Source organism: Podarcis raffonei, chromosome 1 (genome assembly GCF_027172205.1).
Source record: "Podarcis raffonei isolate rPodRaf1 chromosome 1, rPodRaf1.pri, whole genome shotgun sequence".
Taxonomy (NCBI): domain Eukaryota; kingdom Metazoa; phylum Chordata; class Lepidosauria; order Squamata; family Lacertidae; genus Podarcis; species Podarcis raffonei.
Genome location: NC_070602.1, coordinates 17,206,882 through 17,225,065, shown reverse-complemented (window position 1 = coordinate 17,225,065; position 18,184 = coordinate 17,206,882). Strand labels below are relative to the sequence as shown.

The window sequence follows — 18,184 nt, the reverse complement described above, 5'->3', positions numbered from 1 at the left end:
AGCGAGAGGAGCCTGAGCCCCGCCGGCGTCGGGCGGACGAGCGGAGCCGAGGCCCGTCGCTAGGCTCGGGGCCGCCGCCGCTGCGCCCGCCGCCATGGCCTCGGGAGACACCTTGTACATCGCCACGGACGGCTCGGAGATGCCGGCCGAGATCGTGGAGCTGCACGAGATCGAGGTGGAGACCATCCCGGTGGAGACCATCGAGACCACCGTGGTGGGCGGCGAGGAGGAGGAGGAGGAGGACGACGACGACGAGTGCTGCGAGGACTGCGGCCCTCACCACCCGCCCCACCGCCGGCACCACCACCACCACCACCACCACCCGCCCATGATCGCCCTGCAGCCGCTCGTCACCGACGGCGACCCCAGCGGAGGCGGCGTGGGCGCCGGGGGCGGCCAGCTCCACCTGCACCACCACCCGCACCACCAGGAGGTGATCCTGGTGCAGACCCGCGAGGAGGTGGTCGGCGGAGACGACTCGGACGGCTTGCGGGCAGACGACGGCTTCGAGGACCAGATCCTCATCCCCGTGCCGGCCCCGGCCGGAGAGGACGAGTACATCGAGCAGACTCTGGTCACCGTCGCGGCCGCCGGGAGCAAGGGCGGCTCGGGAGGGGGAGGCTCCTCTTCGGGCGGCGGCCGGGTGAAGAAAGGTGGCGGCGGCGGCAGCAGCGGGAAGAAGAGCAGCAAGAAGAGTTACCTGGCCGGGGGAGGAGGCGGTGGTGGCGGCGCGGCCGAAGGGGGCGGCGGCGGCAGGAAATGGGAGCAGAAGCAGGTGCAGATCAAGACCCTGGAGGGGGAGTTCTCGGTCACCATGTGGGCTTCGGGTAAGTGGAGCGGCCGGGCGGGGCTCGGCACCTTGCGCGGGGAGGCCCCCAGGGTCCGGGGAGCCCTTCTCCGGGCCCGGCGGGCACTTTCCCCCCGTTTTGTTTTGAAGGGAGGCCATGTTTGGATGTGTGTGATGGGCGCCGCCATGTTCATCTCGCCAGGGCAAGTATGGCGGCTTCCCCCGAAAAGATGGCGGGGTCTGCGCTTGCCTCTGCCTGATTGCCCGGCTCCCTCCGGCGGGGGGGAAAAGGGAAAGAAAGATGGCGGCGGCCCCGCCAAGATGGCGGCCGAGAGGAAGAGAGAGAGAGAGAGGAGGGGAGGCGAGGCGAGGCGGCGCGCCTGCCTGCCTGTCCGCGCGCGCGCGCTCTCCTTCCTTCCCCTCCCCCCCATCTCCTCTCGTTCTCTGAGTGACTCCTGGACTAGGCCGCAATGGCGTAGTTTCTGCAGTAGGGGGAGGGAGGGAGGGAGGGAGGAGGCGGGGCAGGCACGCGGCGGCGCGGGCCGAGCTTGGCGGCCCCTTCCCTCCGCTCTTCCAGCCTCTCTCCCTCGAGCTGCCTCGTTTCCGTCCCCTTTCCTCCCGTTGCCTCCTCTCCGTGTAGCTCCTTCCTTTCATTCTCTACCCCGTGACAGACTCGGGACGACCTTTAAACGTTCCCTTTCCCCCTCACCCTCCTCGCTGTTCTTTTCCCTTCGTCGTCTTTTCAACCTTCTTTCCTTCCCCCGCAAGCAAACGGATAAGCCGTTTCCTTCCCTTCCCTTCTTGCGCCCCGCCTCATGTCCGTTTCCTTTCCCCAACCAGCCGCCTCGACTTCGGAGCGCTTGCCTGACCGGTTCCTCCTCATTTCTCTCCTTCCTCCCGGGATTTTGGCTAAGTCCCCCTCTCCTCCCCATAAAAACTCCCGAATAAATTCCGACAAGAGGTCTGTTCAGGAAGCGCGGCTTTCAGTTTTACTGCCAGTAAGTCGGGGAAGCGCCCTAGTTGCCGCCTCCTTCCAACACCAGAACCGAGTCCCTTTTACACGAAACACGTTTCCCAAACTGAGCCTGTTTTCACGGTGCTTAAAAGTCTCTTTAGCTGACATCTAGCGGGGGTTTTAATAACTTGAGGGGTCTGAGGGAGGCCTAAAATTAGACGCCTGGATCACTGACATCTGCTCTGAAGGAAGGAGGTGGATCCTCTCTGACCCTGGAAGCTGGATCTCTGGCAGAAGACCAGCAGAGAGAGTGCCTTTTGACTTAATAGGTGCTGCCACCTCTTCTCATTACACAGCAGGTGTGTGAAATTGACACTGCCGGCCTCCAGATCCAGGATATGTTGTTTCAAGGGAATTAACCTCCGCAGTAAACAGTGCTTGTGGTTCCTGCCTGTATATATGGGTTAATAGTAAAGGGTAGCAGCTGTAGGAAACTTAAGGGTTTTAGAGTTCTCAAATGGTTTTTTCAAGTTAAATAGAGTGTTAATGAATGGAGAACCTACTACCATTAATCCTTTATTTTTAAGTGTCCTAATCCATAGAATTGCAGAGTTGGAAGGGACTGTGAGGGTCATCTAGACCAACCCCCTGCATTGCAGGAATGTTTCACCCAAGAGTCTCATGCTCTAATGAGTGAGCCATCCCAGGTTATACTCAAGTAGATCCCTTGAAGTATCGCCTACAGAAACAAAAAAATGGGTATGAATTTGGCTCCTGGTGTTTTACAATATATGCCTGCTTGGCTGATTAGAACACAGTTCATGCACATTTCAGTGTGTTAAGTGAAAGAAACAAATATTTGCTGAATTAGTTTGAGTTTCTGCCTTATTACTGCATTGATAATACATAGTTTTAGAAAGTCCTGGTGTTAAAAGGGCAACTTTGTATATTAATAATAGCAGCACAACATAATCCCCAGGACAGAGTAATTGTTTTAATCATTAATAAAATAAACACTGCCAGCCAGGAGCACAATCCAGAATCTATGACTATACAGTCTACATAACATTTGTGCTGTACTAATTTTGTACATAGGGACGCGGGTGGCGCTGTGGGTAAAAGCCTCAGCGCCTAGGGCTTGCCGATCGAAAGGTCGGCGGTTCGAATCCCTGCGGCGGGGTGCGCTCCCGTTGTTCGGTCCCAGTGCCTGCCAACCTAGCAGTTCGAAAGCACTCCCGGGTGCAAGTAGATAAATAGGGACCGCTTACTAGCGGGAAGGTAAACGGCATTTCCGTGTGCGGCTCTGGCTCGCCAGAGCAGCGATGTCACGCTGGCCACGTGACCCGAAAGTGTCTGCGGACAGCGCTGGCCCCCGGCCTCTTGAGTGAGATGGGCGCACAACCCTAGAGTCTGTCAAGACTGGCCCGTACGGGCAGGGGTACCTTTACCTTTAGTTAATTTTGTACATATTTTTTCATTGAGTAAATATATCATTACATTGCTTAGAGACCAGTGACAGATGTGTTTGGTGTGCTCTCTGTAAATCAGTGGTGTCCAAACTTCTTTCAAAGAGGGCCAGATTTGATGAAGGGCTATGTTTGTTGAGTTTTTTTAGGACTGAAGTTGTTGAGGGTTTTTTAGGATTTTATCCCAGGAAATAAAGTGCCACAGGGGCCTGATTAGGCCCCCAAAACGGACTTTGAACATGCCTACTATAAATCCAAACTACTAAACACAATCACTTAATTTAGAACTAAGGCTTGTAATTCTTAGGAAGCAACTCACATTAGATTATGTGGAACATCATAGCTCGATCCTGTGTGCTGTCTAAAAACTATGCCAGAACAGATTTTATTCAGTGTTTTTGAAATTTCCAGTCCCCCTCACTATTGGTTATCTTGTCCTCTGGTACTTCAGAGAAACTGAGCAAGTGGCATTCTGTGACAATCTAAAATGATATTTCCATAGCCATATCACTTTATTGACCACGCTGATAAATTTTCAAGTAATTGAGTTTTAAGAGTGGTTCACGGAATCTGATAATATGTTAAATGGGTAATTTCTGCAGTGACATACACATGGTTTCTTAGAAGCAAGTACTACTGATATAAATGGGGCTTACTTTCTAGTGCAGATTGTAGTCCTATATGCCTTGTGCTTATGTTAAGCAGCTTTGTCAAATATTACATGATGCAGAAGCTATTGCCAGAGGTGCCGAAAGTCAAAGATCAATTAGCTGCATTGAGCTGTGGATTTTCAGGCATCTAGTAAGGTGTCTGAAGCTACTGGTGTTGATGGCCTAAATGAACTCTGTTAGTTATGGGCTCAATTCTCTCTGTTTCTGAATCAAAATCAGTGCATTAATCCAGGCTTGTTTTGACCTTGTATAAATAATGCAATAGCCTTTTCTGCTGAAATGTAATATGTATATACACCCATTATTTTCTGTGGTGCTCTGAAGCCTTGATAGCTCTCGAAGTCCATCAGCCTGCTTATATAATTTAATTGAGTACCTGCCCTGTTTGATCACAATATTGTGCTTGCTCCTTTTAGGCACTTTACAGACCACTAGTTCAAGGTGTGCTTAACAGAAGTAGCATAATTGAATTCCTCATATATACCTTCCACTCTTAACAGTGGGATATATCTGAAATACTATAGTATGATGATTAAACACAAAAAAGGCTCAAATCAAACTTTTAACAGTTTGTACAAAGTTAGAAGAGTTATACGACATCCTTGTTTCATGCTGTCTACTCAGCCATCTGTTTACCTAGTATTATATCGTCTTTGTGCTATTATTCTCCTCTTTTGGATACTCCCAAGTTCTGAACAGGAGGGCTATGCATCCCTCAGTTTTGGGACTGGCTACCCATAATATTCCTTTAGCCTTGTTTAAGGGAACTTTAATGCCCTCCTGCAAAAATAATTGTTGTAGGAAAGTTAACACTTCTGCCAGTTCTGAATTGAATAGGGTAGGATTTGAGGAGGATGTGTTCAGTTACAGTACTATACATTAAATGGCACTCCCTTTCAGATGCTCAAATAGTTGAACTGGTTAAACTTTATAAACTTCTCAGATGCCGTCTTCTGAAATCTTGAATGCATCTTTTTACATATCCTGTGTTTTATGGGATGGAAACCGAGTTTTGGTAACCAGTTCAACTTGCTCCATAATTGCATTTATCCTGTGCCTTATCTGAACTTGTGACAGTGGAGGTCAAAACAGTTCTTAGGCATTCTCTTCCCCCCTTTTCATGCACGTGGAAAGCCTAATAGTTTCTAGCATAATATCCTGAATTACTAAAAAATTGTGTTACTACATCAAATACCATGTACTTGCTCTCAAGTGACTTTTAATTTTGAAGTTTGGGGTTGAGTAGAGTTGCTTCTTAAGCAATTTAATAACTTGCAGCTTTCAAATTAAGGGAAGTCCTTACCTTCTGTTGTCATTCTGGGTAATTAGTTACATTCCAGGGTCTCATTATAGCACAATGCTATTTCTCAAACCATTAAGAAATCCCTCTCAGTTAGTAAGCGGGAAACTATTGCATGGCTATTGCAGTGACCCTTGTCAGATAGCATCTTCTAAATTAGTGGTGGGTAGGTTGTGGCCCCCTATACTCTGTTGGACTCCGTCTCCCATCATCCCTGACCATTGGCCATGTTCTCTGGGACTGATGGGAGCTAGAGTCCAACAACTTATGGGGGCCACGGGTTCCCCCAATCCTATGTGCCATCCCTTTTTCAGAAGCCTAGTACATCTATTCCACTCCAGAATGCTCTTCTGAACTAGGCATTACTTCCACATAGAAATCCAGATATCACCGAGAAGCATTTTAGCCTCGTTTCTCTCCCCCACCCCATTGTATAGTTTTCATCAGACTGAAGCGGTACAGGCGTATCTCATTAATAAGAATTCACTGCAGTAAGATCTAGGTCATAATGCCCAGAAGTAGAAATGTAAGTTTAGATCCTAGTTATTAGAAATTCAGCATGTATCTGCATAATATGATGTCTTCAGCCATATCACTAGCATTACATCACCTGTGGCCACTGGCATCCTATCATGTTACGTTTAAGCCCCAAATCGTCCACTAATGCCCTTGACTATGCTTCTGAAACTTGACTGCATCCATCAGTGCTACTGGATTTTTTCTGCTCTGTTACCTTTTGGTTGCTCAAGCCAGTTTGGGGTGTTGTTATGTACAGAAGATAAATCAACCAGATGCTCACCAGAACAGAGAACGGCTATAATTCATTTGGTTTCCCAAATTTGGAAGTGGTCACTATGTGAACAGAATGCTGGACTGGATGGGTGTTTGGTCTGATCCAACAGTGTTCTTCTTAAATTCTTGCATTCCCCATGCTAGTACCAGTAATCTGTTCTGCATGATAATACACAAATATTATTGCTCAATGTGCATACAGCTTGCTTCTTCTAGGTTAGATGATCTGTCAAGTTAGGGTCCTAGAACCATACACTGTGAAACCTAAGAACAAAGCAATAGCAGCTCTTTAACCTCCATTCTTTGAAGGTATAATCATCCATCCTCAGATCCATTGAGAATTATTGAGGGTTCCTTTACCAAAGAGTATTCAACTCATCCAAGTCCAATAGTTCAGCATACTTGAAAACCACTTAATATATATTTTTCTTTTTTAAAAAATTACAGAATGTAAAATGATTTTCCCAGTTAACAGCAATGATTCATCCTAAGCACATAATTGGGGACATGAGCAAATAAGACTTATGGCGAAAGTTCAGAAGCACTGACATGCATGCAGACCAGCATTATATCCAATCTCATTTCATTGTCTGCTTTACTGTGCATTGCAATCTTACTTGCTCCTGGTTACCTTTGCTTCTTTCTCCCATGGCTCCTTCAAGTCATCTGTCATGTTACTTAAATCCTCATTCTTTAACCAGACTTACCATCTCTATTCATAAACTCAAATCCACCTTTCTAGAGCATTGATCACATTTGAATGCCGGAAGTGTAAAAAAAAAAGATTATACAGTGGTACGTTGGGTTACATACGCTTCAGGTTACAGACTCCGCTAACCCAGAAATAGTACCTTGGGTTAAGAACTTTGCTTCAGGATAAGAACAGAAATCGTGCACTGGTGGCGCGGCGGCAGCGGGAGACCCCATTAACTAAAGTGGTGCTTCAGGTTAAGAGCAGTTTCAGGTTAAGTACGGACTTCCGGAATGAATTAAGTACTTAACCCGAGGTACCACTGTATAGGAATTCTTGAGATTTGGACACTATTCAGGAGGACGGAATTCCTGAGAATCCTGCATTGAACTACTACTTGAAAATTATATTTAGAGCTAGTGGTGGCATTCACAAAGAATGAAAGAACTATATAGGTCAGGGGTCAGCAACCTTTTTCAGCTGTGGGCCAGTCCATCGTCCCTCAGACCATGTGGTGGGCTGGACTATATTTTATTTGGGGGTGTGTGTGAAATAACGAATTCCTATGCCCCACAAATAACCCAGAGATGCATTTTAAATAAAAGCACAGATTCTACTCATGTAAAAACACACTGATTCATGGACTGTCCGCTGGCCGGATTGAGAAGGCGATTGGGCTGCATCTGGCCCCCCGGCCTTAGTTTGGTGTTTCACTAGGAAGAATTTTCAAGGGTGAGCTATTCTTGATACCTCTCCTTGTTAGCTTATGTGGAAACTAAAATAATGGGATCAATTCATGAATTTCAGCAGACATTTGACAAATTAGCATATGGCTTATTCATTTCTTACATTCAAATATTATTTTTGGATAGTGTTAAGGGTAGAGCTATTCACTATTCTTTCTTACAGGGAGTTTAAATTAGCTAATTTCTTCTTCAGTGGAGGCAGTAATTCTTGCATAGATCTGCTCTCCCACTTGCAAGGTCATTGAAATTAGCGTCCTATATCCTCTGAGTTCCTATGTAGTTTCTGGTCCTTCCCGTCTTGATGCATGGGTCTTTTCATTGCATTCCCCACCACCCACCCCTCTACCTAGCCAGGGTGGGTCATGAGGCAGGCTTTTAGCTGAATATGTGTTCTAAGTTTAAAGGAGGAGGCATTCAACACCATATCCATTCCATGCACAGTTCAGAATTTATTATTCTGGGAGCCCTAGGAGAGGAAGAGGTTACTCCTCTAGGAGAGCAATTGCTATTGGTAGTGATGGAGGGGAGCACCCAGATGGCCCAACCACCCTGTCAGGGTGGCTTTGCTAGGTCGGTGCTAACCCTCATAGACAGGAAGGACTGATCAAAATGGGTGTAAGCCAGCGGATCTTTAGGCTACCCCACCCTCTGATTCTGGATAGTGGATCCATCCACCTGGGGCTACAGAAGTGGATTAGCTAGTGCATAGTACAGGAGCTGCCATGCCATCTTCTGAGGGGAAGGTTCAAAAGGTGGAATAGGATCTACCACCCGCTGCACCATTTGAAAAGTTTGCAGTGCTTATCTAGGGCTCTTGTCTGGTCTTCAATAGCTGCGACAGCAGAAGGGACAGAGGCGTTGCTGGGCAGCTTTAACTAGCAGGCTTTCCTTCTCCCCAGACACCTTTGCAAGCCTTCGCCCATGTCAACAGACCGTGTCAGGACCGAAAGCCTGATGCACACATTGACAAGATGTGAAGGCTTTTTGTCAGATTCTGATGCTTCCCCTGAAGAAGTGGGTGTCTACAGCAGCCACAGCACAAATGATCTGCCTAGCATTCAAGAGCAGGCATTAGGGACAAATATGTACTTGTTTGGACATACCATGTTATTTCAAAGACTCACAATAGCAGGCAGGGATCACAAGACCTTGTTCACTGCTGCAGGAAGCACTGTACCTGCCGTGTAATCTCCATGATCAATCCTCCTGGCTCATTCAGTTCTCATTCATTTCCAAACCTGCACAGCAATTCTGGGATCCTTGGAGATGCTTGGAACTTCTTGTTGGTTCTCAGCTGCTCTTTGGCAAATGGAGCTGTCAAGGAAGTAGGACAGCAGAGAGGACAAAAAGGAGGCATTCTGGGTTGGGGGTGGCTACTGTGGATCTTTAGGATCCTCCCAATCCCCCATCACACCCTCTCACTGGAAGCAGTGGGAAGGAAAGGGTTTTAAAAGGACAAGCAGCCATTAAAGGCAAAATGGGGTGAGGGGTGGGAATCACTTGCCCCTTTCTGTCCTGCCTGTAGGACAAAGGGGCTTCCTCCGCCACAGTCTCTCTCTCTTTCTCCCTCTGCCCTTAAGATTGCTTTGTTTGTGCTGTGCTTTTGGTAGATTAAAAAAGGAAGAAAATGAATTGATAATGAAATATAGAAACTGTCGAACACCTTATAACAAGCTATGGCAACAGATTTTGATTACCCAAAATGTTCCGTTAGCATATGTGCCCTGCCTGCTGTTCATATCTTTGTTGGGCTGTGGATTATTTTTCTAGCAAGGAATTGGCAGTTGAAGAATTCAGTTCTTTAGAATTAAAAATTCAGAATTCCTCTTTATTTAAAGGGAATTATTATTAAAAGAAAATGGAAGTTAATTGCCATCTTATTGATCATGCTGTTGCTAAATTAAGCTGAAATTGGCAGAGTTGCCAGTGTATATATTTATAGTTACAACTCATCATACATTGAATTTAGCATTGTATTCATTTGAAATAGGAAATAATTGCATGTTCTATAAAGCTAGTGCTTAGTACTCGGGTGGAGGGCAGAGAGTTCCATAAAGTACATTTTTGTAAGCAAATAATCATTTGCTAATGCATTTTATTACCTTTTTGACCCTGCATATGGAAATAGCTTGAGGGGTGTTTGCTAGCGCTAAGGGTGGGGGAGGTTGTGCTAAGGTACAAGCCTAGCCAACGGTGGTGTCCTTCGAGGATGTTAAATCAAAATTCAGTTTGCTCTAATCATTTCAGATGACAAAAAAGACATTGACCATGAGACTGTGGTGGAAGAGCAGATCATTGGTGAGAACTCCCCTCCAGACTACTCTGAATACATGACAGGAAAGAAGCTACCACCTGGAGGAATACCTGGCATCGATCTTTCAGACCCTAAACAGCTGGCTGAATTTGCAAGGTAAGTGGTAAGAGAATTGTTTTTCTAGTAAAAACATTATTCCATTATACTCATTCATAATATATCAGATACTGATATGATCTTTCTGGCATAAGAGTTCAGTCATTGAGATAGGAATTGTGAGTGTGAGGATGCCCTTTATTGTGTAGTTTAAAGCCTCCCAGTTCATGCCACAGTGAGAGCAGGTCACGCTGGTGGGTTACCCCCTCAGGATCTTGATCTTAGAGGAATTCCCTTTAGTCACCCTTGATCAGCTTCTATCACTCCGTGGTTTTTCTTCCTCACCATAGAGACTGTCATAATTGCTGTGAAATTTCTTCGGAGTTCTCTCTCTGATTAGGTCATTCTGGAATAAATTCTCTGGCTTGCCTGCCATATTCCTCAAGTTTACAGATTCCTGTTTCAAAGTCCATTCTCTATTCCATCTTGCCTCCAGCCTTCCCCCTCTGGGCTCCATATCCTTAAATGTGCAGAGATAGGACCAGTCTCTTCTCACTTCCTAACCCTTTGAGATTTCTTTTGAGGTTTTATTCCCAACCAAAATAACAGCTTCCCCTCCCTCACAGAAGTTGAACTGTAAACTGTTTAGTTTCCTGGACAGTGCAATATTTCATGCCATCACACCAGCTCAGCCGGTCAGTTTGAGACTTTGCCATCACAACTGCAATACGATACAGTTGGTTTATGTCAGAAGATTACTTTGTTAATACAAAGCAAATAAGAATATATTTCCTTTTCACTGATCAATGTTGTTGTGCTTTTCTTTGCAAGAATGAAGCCAAGAAAAATCAAAGAAGATGATGCTCCAAGAACGATAGCCTGTCCTCATAAAGTGAGTGAAATATTATGATTGCTGATAGTCAACAAAATGCTTTTTAGCTTCAGAGTATAAAGACTACTTCTCTGTTCCTTTTAAAAATTAAAGTATGAGGAAAGTTGCTAACATTTTGTATTGTATTAAAGTATTGTTTCTGCTGATGGGAAGTAGAAGGGCCATGGCAACTAGGACAAAGGGAAAGCAGCTCATGTATTTAAAAAATAAAAAATCTGAAAATGACTTAGCAAAAAATGTGAAGAAGCTGAATGTGTTTTAGTAGAGCACCTAGAAATCCTAGTTGTAATACAGTCCACTGATGGGTCTTCTTTGTATTCTCTCGAAGGGCTGCACAAAGATGTTCAGGGACAACTCTGCCATGCGGAAGCACCTGCACACTCACGGGCCTCGAGTACACGTCTGTGCGGAATGCGGCAAGGCCTTTGTGGAGAGCTCAAAACTAAAGCGGCACCAGCTAGTTCATACAGGAGAGAAGCCCTTTCAGGTAACTTTTTTTTCAAAATACTTTTGGTAGACATTTATGCTGCATGTAGAGATCATTCTGAGGCTCAAAAACCCGAAGGTACCTTTTCTCAGATAAAATTAGGTAAGACCAGTCAAAGGGCTGGAAATAATCTAAATGTGTGGACAGAGGATAATTCAAGCGACTGCCCAACAGGCATTTCACACTAAATATTTTCCTATCCTGTCTTGTTGGGCCATTCATGATGCTATCTTTCCATAGTTACCAGGAGGTTTGAGATCAGGTCTTATAACAAGCAGCAGACTTAATAGCTGCTAGGCAAAATATACCTAGCAAAATGTAATTACATTCACACACACACACACACCAACCCCAAAAGCCTTTCATTTGCTGGCTGCACACTTCATCATTGTCAGAGACTTAATTATTGGAGCACTTGCAAGCTGTTGATGTAGATGGAGTGCGATATATTGAGAACTGTTTCTCCCTTTCCTGACATGCTGCATTTTCCCACTACAGGCCAGGCCTCAGAGGTTATATAGGTGTGGGATGTCTTTCACTGATAAGTCATACTATCTAGTTTGCCAGCTCAAGATGTACAAACTGGACAACATCATAAACAAATTGTATGTGTGTTTTTTCTCCTTGAGGTTTTTTAGAATGTGCTTGTATGCAAACTTTTGTAATAGGAGCAATAAACAGAAATCTAGAAAGTGGAGAAATTCTGTTCCTGTTGTGAAAGCTGGTGCTCTTAGAACTGTTGTTTTACCTCTTAGTAGTAGTAGTTTGCCATGGCTGTTATTCACCGTCCTTTATATAAAGCAATCAAGAATTGACTTTTGCCATGTTGTTGAAGCCAGCCATTCATGCCTCTTCATCAAATGTTCCTCAGCCTTTCGTTGGCAAATGAAATGAAAATTGTGCAAGAGGGCTATGAATGAAGCCGTGCATAGAAACAAGTCACAGATAGTGAATGCCAACTTTGATTTCAGTGGATAAAGTGATCATTGTCTTTCTTTATCCTCCAAAGAAGTACTTTGCTTGTTACATCTGCTAAACTGTTCAGATAACACAGGCATTGCACCATAGTGTTTATAGTAAGGAATGGGTGAATTCTTCATGTCCATGGGATTCCTAAGTTCTTGGCTGGAAAGCCTGCTATTTGCAGTAATTTTTTAAATGTAACGTCGTGGTTAATTGGTGTACATTTATAATGTATTTTCCTGGGGAAATGTGATTTAAAAAGTAAAGGTGGTGCTTGAAGGATACCAAAAACTGCTTATAGGCGTATGTGGTACCTGGACTACTACTTAACTGCTTTAGAAATGTAAAGCTTTTTCTTGAGATATCTTACTGCTAGTAATTTCATGTCACGAGGTATAGAATCATACCTGATATGATTTTATGCATTGTAGAGTTGGAAGGGACCCTGAGGGTCATCTAGTCCTAGCTCCTTCAACCATTCCTCATAAGGCTTGGCTTCTAGACCCTTGATCATCTTAGTTGTCCAGCTTGTCAACATCCTCCTTAAATTGTGTTCCTCAGAATTGGACACAGTACTCCAGGTGTGGTTTAGCCAAGGCAGAATAGAGCAGTACTATTACTTCCCTTGATCTGGATACTAAACGTCGGTTGATGCAGCCTAGAATAGCATTAGCTTTTTTTGCTGCTGCATCACACGGTTGACTCATGTTAAGCTTGTCTACTAAGAGTCCTAGATCCTTTTCACAGGTACTTCAGACAAACCAGGTGTCCACCATACTATATCTGTACAGATGGTTCTTCCTGCCTAAGTGTAAAACCTTACATATGTCCCTATTGAAATTCACTTTGTTAGTTTCAGCTCAGTTTTCCAATCTGTTAAAGGTCTGATTGAATCACTATTCTGTCTTCAGTGGCATTGGCTACCCCTCCCAGTTTGGTGGCAGATTTGATGAGCATCCCCTCAATTCCTTCACCCAAGTCATTTATAAAGACGTTGGAACAACAATGGCCCAGGACATAACCCTGTGGTGTCCCACTTGTTACCTTTCTCCAGGGTGATGGGAAACTATTAGTGATCACTCTTTGTATTCAGTCAGTCAACCAGCAACAAATATGATCCCGTGTATGGAAGTCCACGGGTTTGAGTTTCAGCTTCATTCTGAATATTGTATGTTTGTATTGCATTTTTTAAATGATTGCCCGCTGCCTTGTGACGACTATGAGAGACTGTATAGAAATGGTGACTAGAAAGTGCCAGCATGCCATGAGCAAACTAATCATAGTTTCATGTTCACAGTATTTGAGGCATGCTCCTAATGCCCTGTGTTTTCATTCAACAGTGCACGTTCGAAGGTTGTGGCAAACGCTTTTCACTGGACTTCAATTTGCGCACACATGTGCGAATTCATACTGGAGACAGGCCCTATGTGTGCCCTTTTGATGGCTGTAATAAGAAGTTCGCTCAGTCAACTAACCTGAAATCTCACATCTTAACACATGCTAAGGCCAAAAACAACCAGTGAAACTCTGCAAGAAGAAAGCTCTTGGACTCAAAGCATATTACTTTACAGGAGAATGGTTGAAAATGAATAAGCCTCCCCTTTGTATATTGTTTCTAGGAAAGAATTTAAAAAAACAAACAAAAAAAGAACCCTACACGCCTAAAGGACTTGTTTTTGATAAAGTGGCAAAATAAACTAAGGGTGCAATGCTCAATTTTGCTCTATAATTTGGGTTTCGAGAGTACGGTGTTTTTGTAAAGCGTGGCCCCACCTGGAGGAGGCAAGACAGTTCATGGACTTGCATCAAAGACAGTTCTTTCTACAACAGTGCTAAAATTGGACTTTTCACATTGTTATAAATATGGAGCTCACCTGTTGCTTACAATTTTTTAATTTTGTATTTTCCAAGTGTGCATATTGTACACTTTTTGGGGATATGCTTAGTAATGCTATGTGTGATTTTTTTCTGGAGGTTGATAACTTTGCTTGCAGTAGATTTTCTTTAAAAGAATGGGCAGTTACATGCATACTTCAAAAGTATTTTCCTGTAAAGAGAAAAAAAGTTATATAGGTTTTGTTTGCTATCTTAATTTTTTTGGTTGTATTCTTTGATGTTAACACATTTTGTATAATTGTATCGTATAGCTGTAATGAAATCATGTAGTAACAAATATTAGATGTGATTTAATAGTGTTAATCAACTTAAACCCATTTTAGTCACTTTTTTGGGAAAAATACTGCCAGATGCTGATGTTCCGTGTACTTTCTCTTTGCCTGTTCAGTTAAGGAAAGTGGTGCTCAGTTGTAGAATGTATTGTACAGGCACTGACCTTTTAACAACACCTGATATGTACATCCCGTGTAATAGAGTGGGCAAAAAATAAAACAGTGGTCCTGAAGAAAGAATATGGCAGAAAACAATCTGTAAGCACAGCCTATTTTTCTTCTGTTGTCCAGGTCAAATTATAGTTCTTTAACTACCCCCCTCCCCTGCATTCAATTAGATTTTTAATGTAAGTGGTGTATCTTTATCATAGCACTAAACCCCCAACCTGAATAACACTAAGCAGTTGTGGAGATTTTGATTTCTCTTGATCATATGGAGCCTCCCATTGGGCACTGCAGCTTTGACAGTGAAGTTTAGCTTTTGTTTTTTACATTCAGCAAGTGGTGGAGCAGGACAACCTATAGACAACCTCTGCTGCCTTGGTCTGATAAGGTAAGGTGATGACAGCTGCACCCATTAGTGGGGTGAGTCAGGCATGTGAGTTGAAACACCAGAATGCTGAAGTAACCTGTCCTTGGCCGGGGAGGTGGTTCTTGTCCTTGAGAATCTAAAGAACAGTATAGTGCAGGTTGCGTATTTTTGTTGAACAGAGCTGTGTTGTATAGTTGCTGTCATTTTTCCTTCTTGGTGTCCAATAGCTGCCCTAAGTACCAAAACAGCAACAAGCTAACTCGGATTCTGAGCCGAGAAAAGGGCGGCTTCTGCATCAGTGATGTGAATTTAAATGATACAACCTATTTTGTTTGACTCTGTAATGCGTTACTGTTGTACAATAATTCTGCATAACCTAATCAAGGGACAATGGCAAGAAGCTGTGCAGGGCACCCAAGCCCCACCCTGATCACTGGAAATTTTAGTAGCTTCTGAGGCTTTTGAGGGCACTCCCCATGCTCACAAGAATATGATGGGATTCATCCTGCACAAGGACTTCTCCTGGCACAGCTTCGCCCCCCCCCCCGGCACGCTGCATGTTGGCTCAGGGCGTCGGGAGACTCTTCAGGACCTTGTATGTTCAGGAGGGGGGCAGACCAAGCCATCCGCTTAGCTCTACATTGAATTCCTCTACTTTCAACCTTAAGGGCTAGGAACTGAGGGCTAGAAATGAGTTTCTCGGCAAGCTGAAATCTGAACCCTGTACCGTGTGCTGCAACTTCTGTTTTACACTTCTGCAGAATTGTAGCAGCTTGTATAACCGCTTAAGAGATTTTTAAAATATTAAGCGGTTTATAAATGCTTTTAAATAAACACAACCCTGGTTGTACAGAAACGTTATTGATGCAATGAATCTGCAATTATTAACGAAGATCTAGCTTGCAACAGGACAGAAAATGGGTATATTGCTGCCAGTGTGCTCCCAGTGTCTGGTTTTATATTCGAACTGGATGGGAAGTGGGAATACAATTTTCATGTGTCAGCGATGCAACAGAATAGCATAAACTTCAAAATGTAAATCTCCTGGGCTTAAGTTCTTAATCCGGGGAATGGGGACTAAGGTACCTGCTCAAGACTGAAGGCTTCCCATCTTGAAGCATCACTTTGCAATAGTTTTGATAAGGAATGGGATCTTGTGTTTCTGGAGAAACTTGCCCACCAATTAAATGCATCTTGGGGCCATCTCAAGCCAAGCCTTAGTTTTGTTACTGTCTTGCAATAAAAGTGGTATCATCTGTCTTAACTCTGCTTACACTAACATAAGCCAGCATTGGTACACAAGTGTTTCCGTTTATGGGCTCAACCTAAAAAAATCCTTTTCTCTCTTACGCTTTGCTGTGTAGCACTTGGAATTGTGTATGCCTCCATAGAACCATATTTATGCCTAGCATAACATCAAGTTCTTTGTAAACAATGACAAATTCATTCTGTACTGCATAGTTAACTGTACATGGTAACGTCATCTTATGTGTGAAAAGCGGCTTCTAAACTTGGTAAAGCTGATTAAATTTCAGTTTATTTTTTAAAAGGGGAAGCAAGAAGAAGATGAAGGCAAGGGGAGTATTTGCTAGTGTTCCTTTTTCACCGTCTTGGTGTGCTGGTGTTTTTGAAGAGCCTTGAAGACGAGTGCTCTTGTTGCAGATCTCTCCTAGAACTTAAGAGCTGGAGATGTTAATAGCTGTCCGTGCAGATGGGGAGCTGGTGGGAGTTTGGAGTCCCAACAATCTGCATAGTCACAGGTTTAGCCACCTCTGTGTGAGAGATGCAAGGGTGCTACTTCATCATGGGACATGCCCCTTACAGGATGCATCTGAAGAATACATGCAGGTCCCACTTTCTGAACACAATGTGTTCCCAGGAAATTATTTCTTAGGCAAGCGTTTGCATATAACGAGCTGATGATTTCCATTGTTTCCTGTGAACAAATCACAACCTCCCTCCCTCCCTCCCTGAAATGGCTGCCGCTGCCAACAAAACAGAAATAAGTAAGGAAGTGGGCAAAGTCTGGTTGTTTGGATATCCAAATCATCTGTCTGTGTAGCAAGGTTTGGGTATAATTCTTGGTGTTCAGCTAGCAGATTTTGGATAACTAGCGTTCCGATAGCAGCACCTGCATGTATAATGCCTAAGAAAGAATTTAGCGTCTGAATTCCAGCTTGGGCAATGTCCACTTGCATAAGAGGGACTTTCCTTTCTCTCACCCTCCGTGTGCCTTCAGAATCTGCTCTTGTCCTTGAGACCTTCTAAGGCAGTGTTTCCCATACCTGGATCTCCCAATTGTTTTTGGACTACAATTCCTATCATCCCTGACCACTGGTCCTAGCTAGGGATGATGGGAGTTGTAGTCCAGAGACAACTGGAGAACCAACTTTGGGAGACGCTTCTATGCTTTAACTTCACCTTTAGAAATACCAAGCACCTTTTGCTGCATGTCTGAACCCTCATTTAAAAAATACTGCCCAAGTGTAGCTGCAGTGTGTGCTGAACCTGAATAGGTATTTCAGTGGTGGGGAACCAGTAGATTCCTTGTGCTGGACTCTCAACTCCCATCAGTCCCAGCCAATATACCAAATTATGAGAGACTGGTAGGAGTTTTTGTCCTGCAACATCTGGAGAACCTCCGGTTCCCCACCTTTGATGTAGCGTAACCCTGAGGCTGAAACGTACCAGCACTCTGGAGTTCTTCAGCTGCACTCCTTCCTTCCCAGGACGTTGCCTTATTCTCTGGTCACTGTTCATTTATAAAAAAAATACTACCATCTTCATAGGGTTTATAGGATAGCCTAACTATCAGTGTTATCAAAGAACCTGAATATTTGTCAGCAAACTAAACAGTCCTGCTATTGCTACTAGCACATGCATAGGCAAACTCGGCCCTCCAGATGTTTTGGGACTACAACTCCCATCATCCTTAGCCAACAGGACCAGTGGTCAGGGATGATGGGAGTTGTAGTCCCAAAACATCTGGAGGGCCGAGTTTGCCTATGCCTGTACTAGCACCGCACTTTTGGTATATACGACTGAACCTTACATTAGTCAGTGAGCTGGATGAGTTGTAGCAGCAAGTAGACGTTTTACTCCTGCTGTAGGAACAGGAATGGAATCTGCTAATCACAGTTGCTGGGTTCCCATTACCACCATTCATTGAGGACAATTCTAAGCTGCTCAGTTGGTGCCATTTTAGACATTGGAGGCAGATCCCTCTCGTAACTGCTGTTCCCTTTGTAAGGTGGAACGGTCAAGCCCTCTTCCAGCATCGAGGGCAGGGTGGTTGGGATGAGTGTACTGGCTCCATCCCAAAGTTGCCATTCTGGTTGCTTTCCACCTGCTGAAGGAGGGAGCCCCGACGAGTACAGAAAGCTC

The 18,184-nt window shown here is 44.3% G+C and overlaps 1 protein-coding gene across 2 annotated transcripts; it reads left to right on the top strand.

Moving 5' to 3' along the window:
* YY1 (YY1 transcription factor) lies at positions 1–14,523 on the top strand. 2 transcript variants are annotated; one of them, XM_053375088.1, is made up of 5 exons: positions 1–827; positions 9,668–9,818; positions 10,590–10,650; positions 10,979–11,137; positions 13,441–14,523. In XM_053375088.1, the coding sequence occupies exons 1-5, from the start codon at positions 95–97 to the stop codon at positions 13,621–13,623; spliced, it is 1,287 nt and encodes a 428-aa protein (XP_053231063.1). In that variant the 5' UTR covers positions 1–94; the 3' UTR covers positions 13,624–14,523. The 2 variants fall into 2 exon arrangements, with proteins under 2 accessions (XP_053231063.1, XP_053231054.1); XM_053375079.1 differs by having other exon boundaries at positions 9,656–9,818.
* The last annotated feature ends 3,661 nt before the right edge of the window (positions 14,524–18,184 follow it).

Bases quoted from the DNA above. Each gene is read 5' to 3' on its own strand.
- YY1 (XM_053375079.1), top strand. From the start codon at position 95: ATGGCCTCGGGAGACACCTTGTACATCGCCACGGACGGCTCGGAGATG. The intron at 9,819-10,589 runs GTAAGTGGTAAG...TTTCTTTGCAAG, and splicing joins CAGCTGGCTGAATTTGCAAG to AATGAAGCCAAGAAAAATCA. The intron at 11,138-13,440 runs GTAACTTTTTTT...TTCATTCAACAG, and splicing joins CAGGAGAGAAGCCCTTTCAG to TGCACGTTCGAAGGTTGTGG.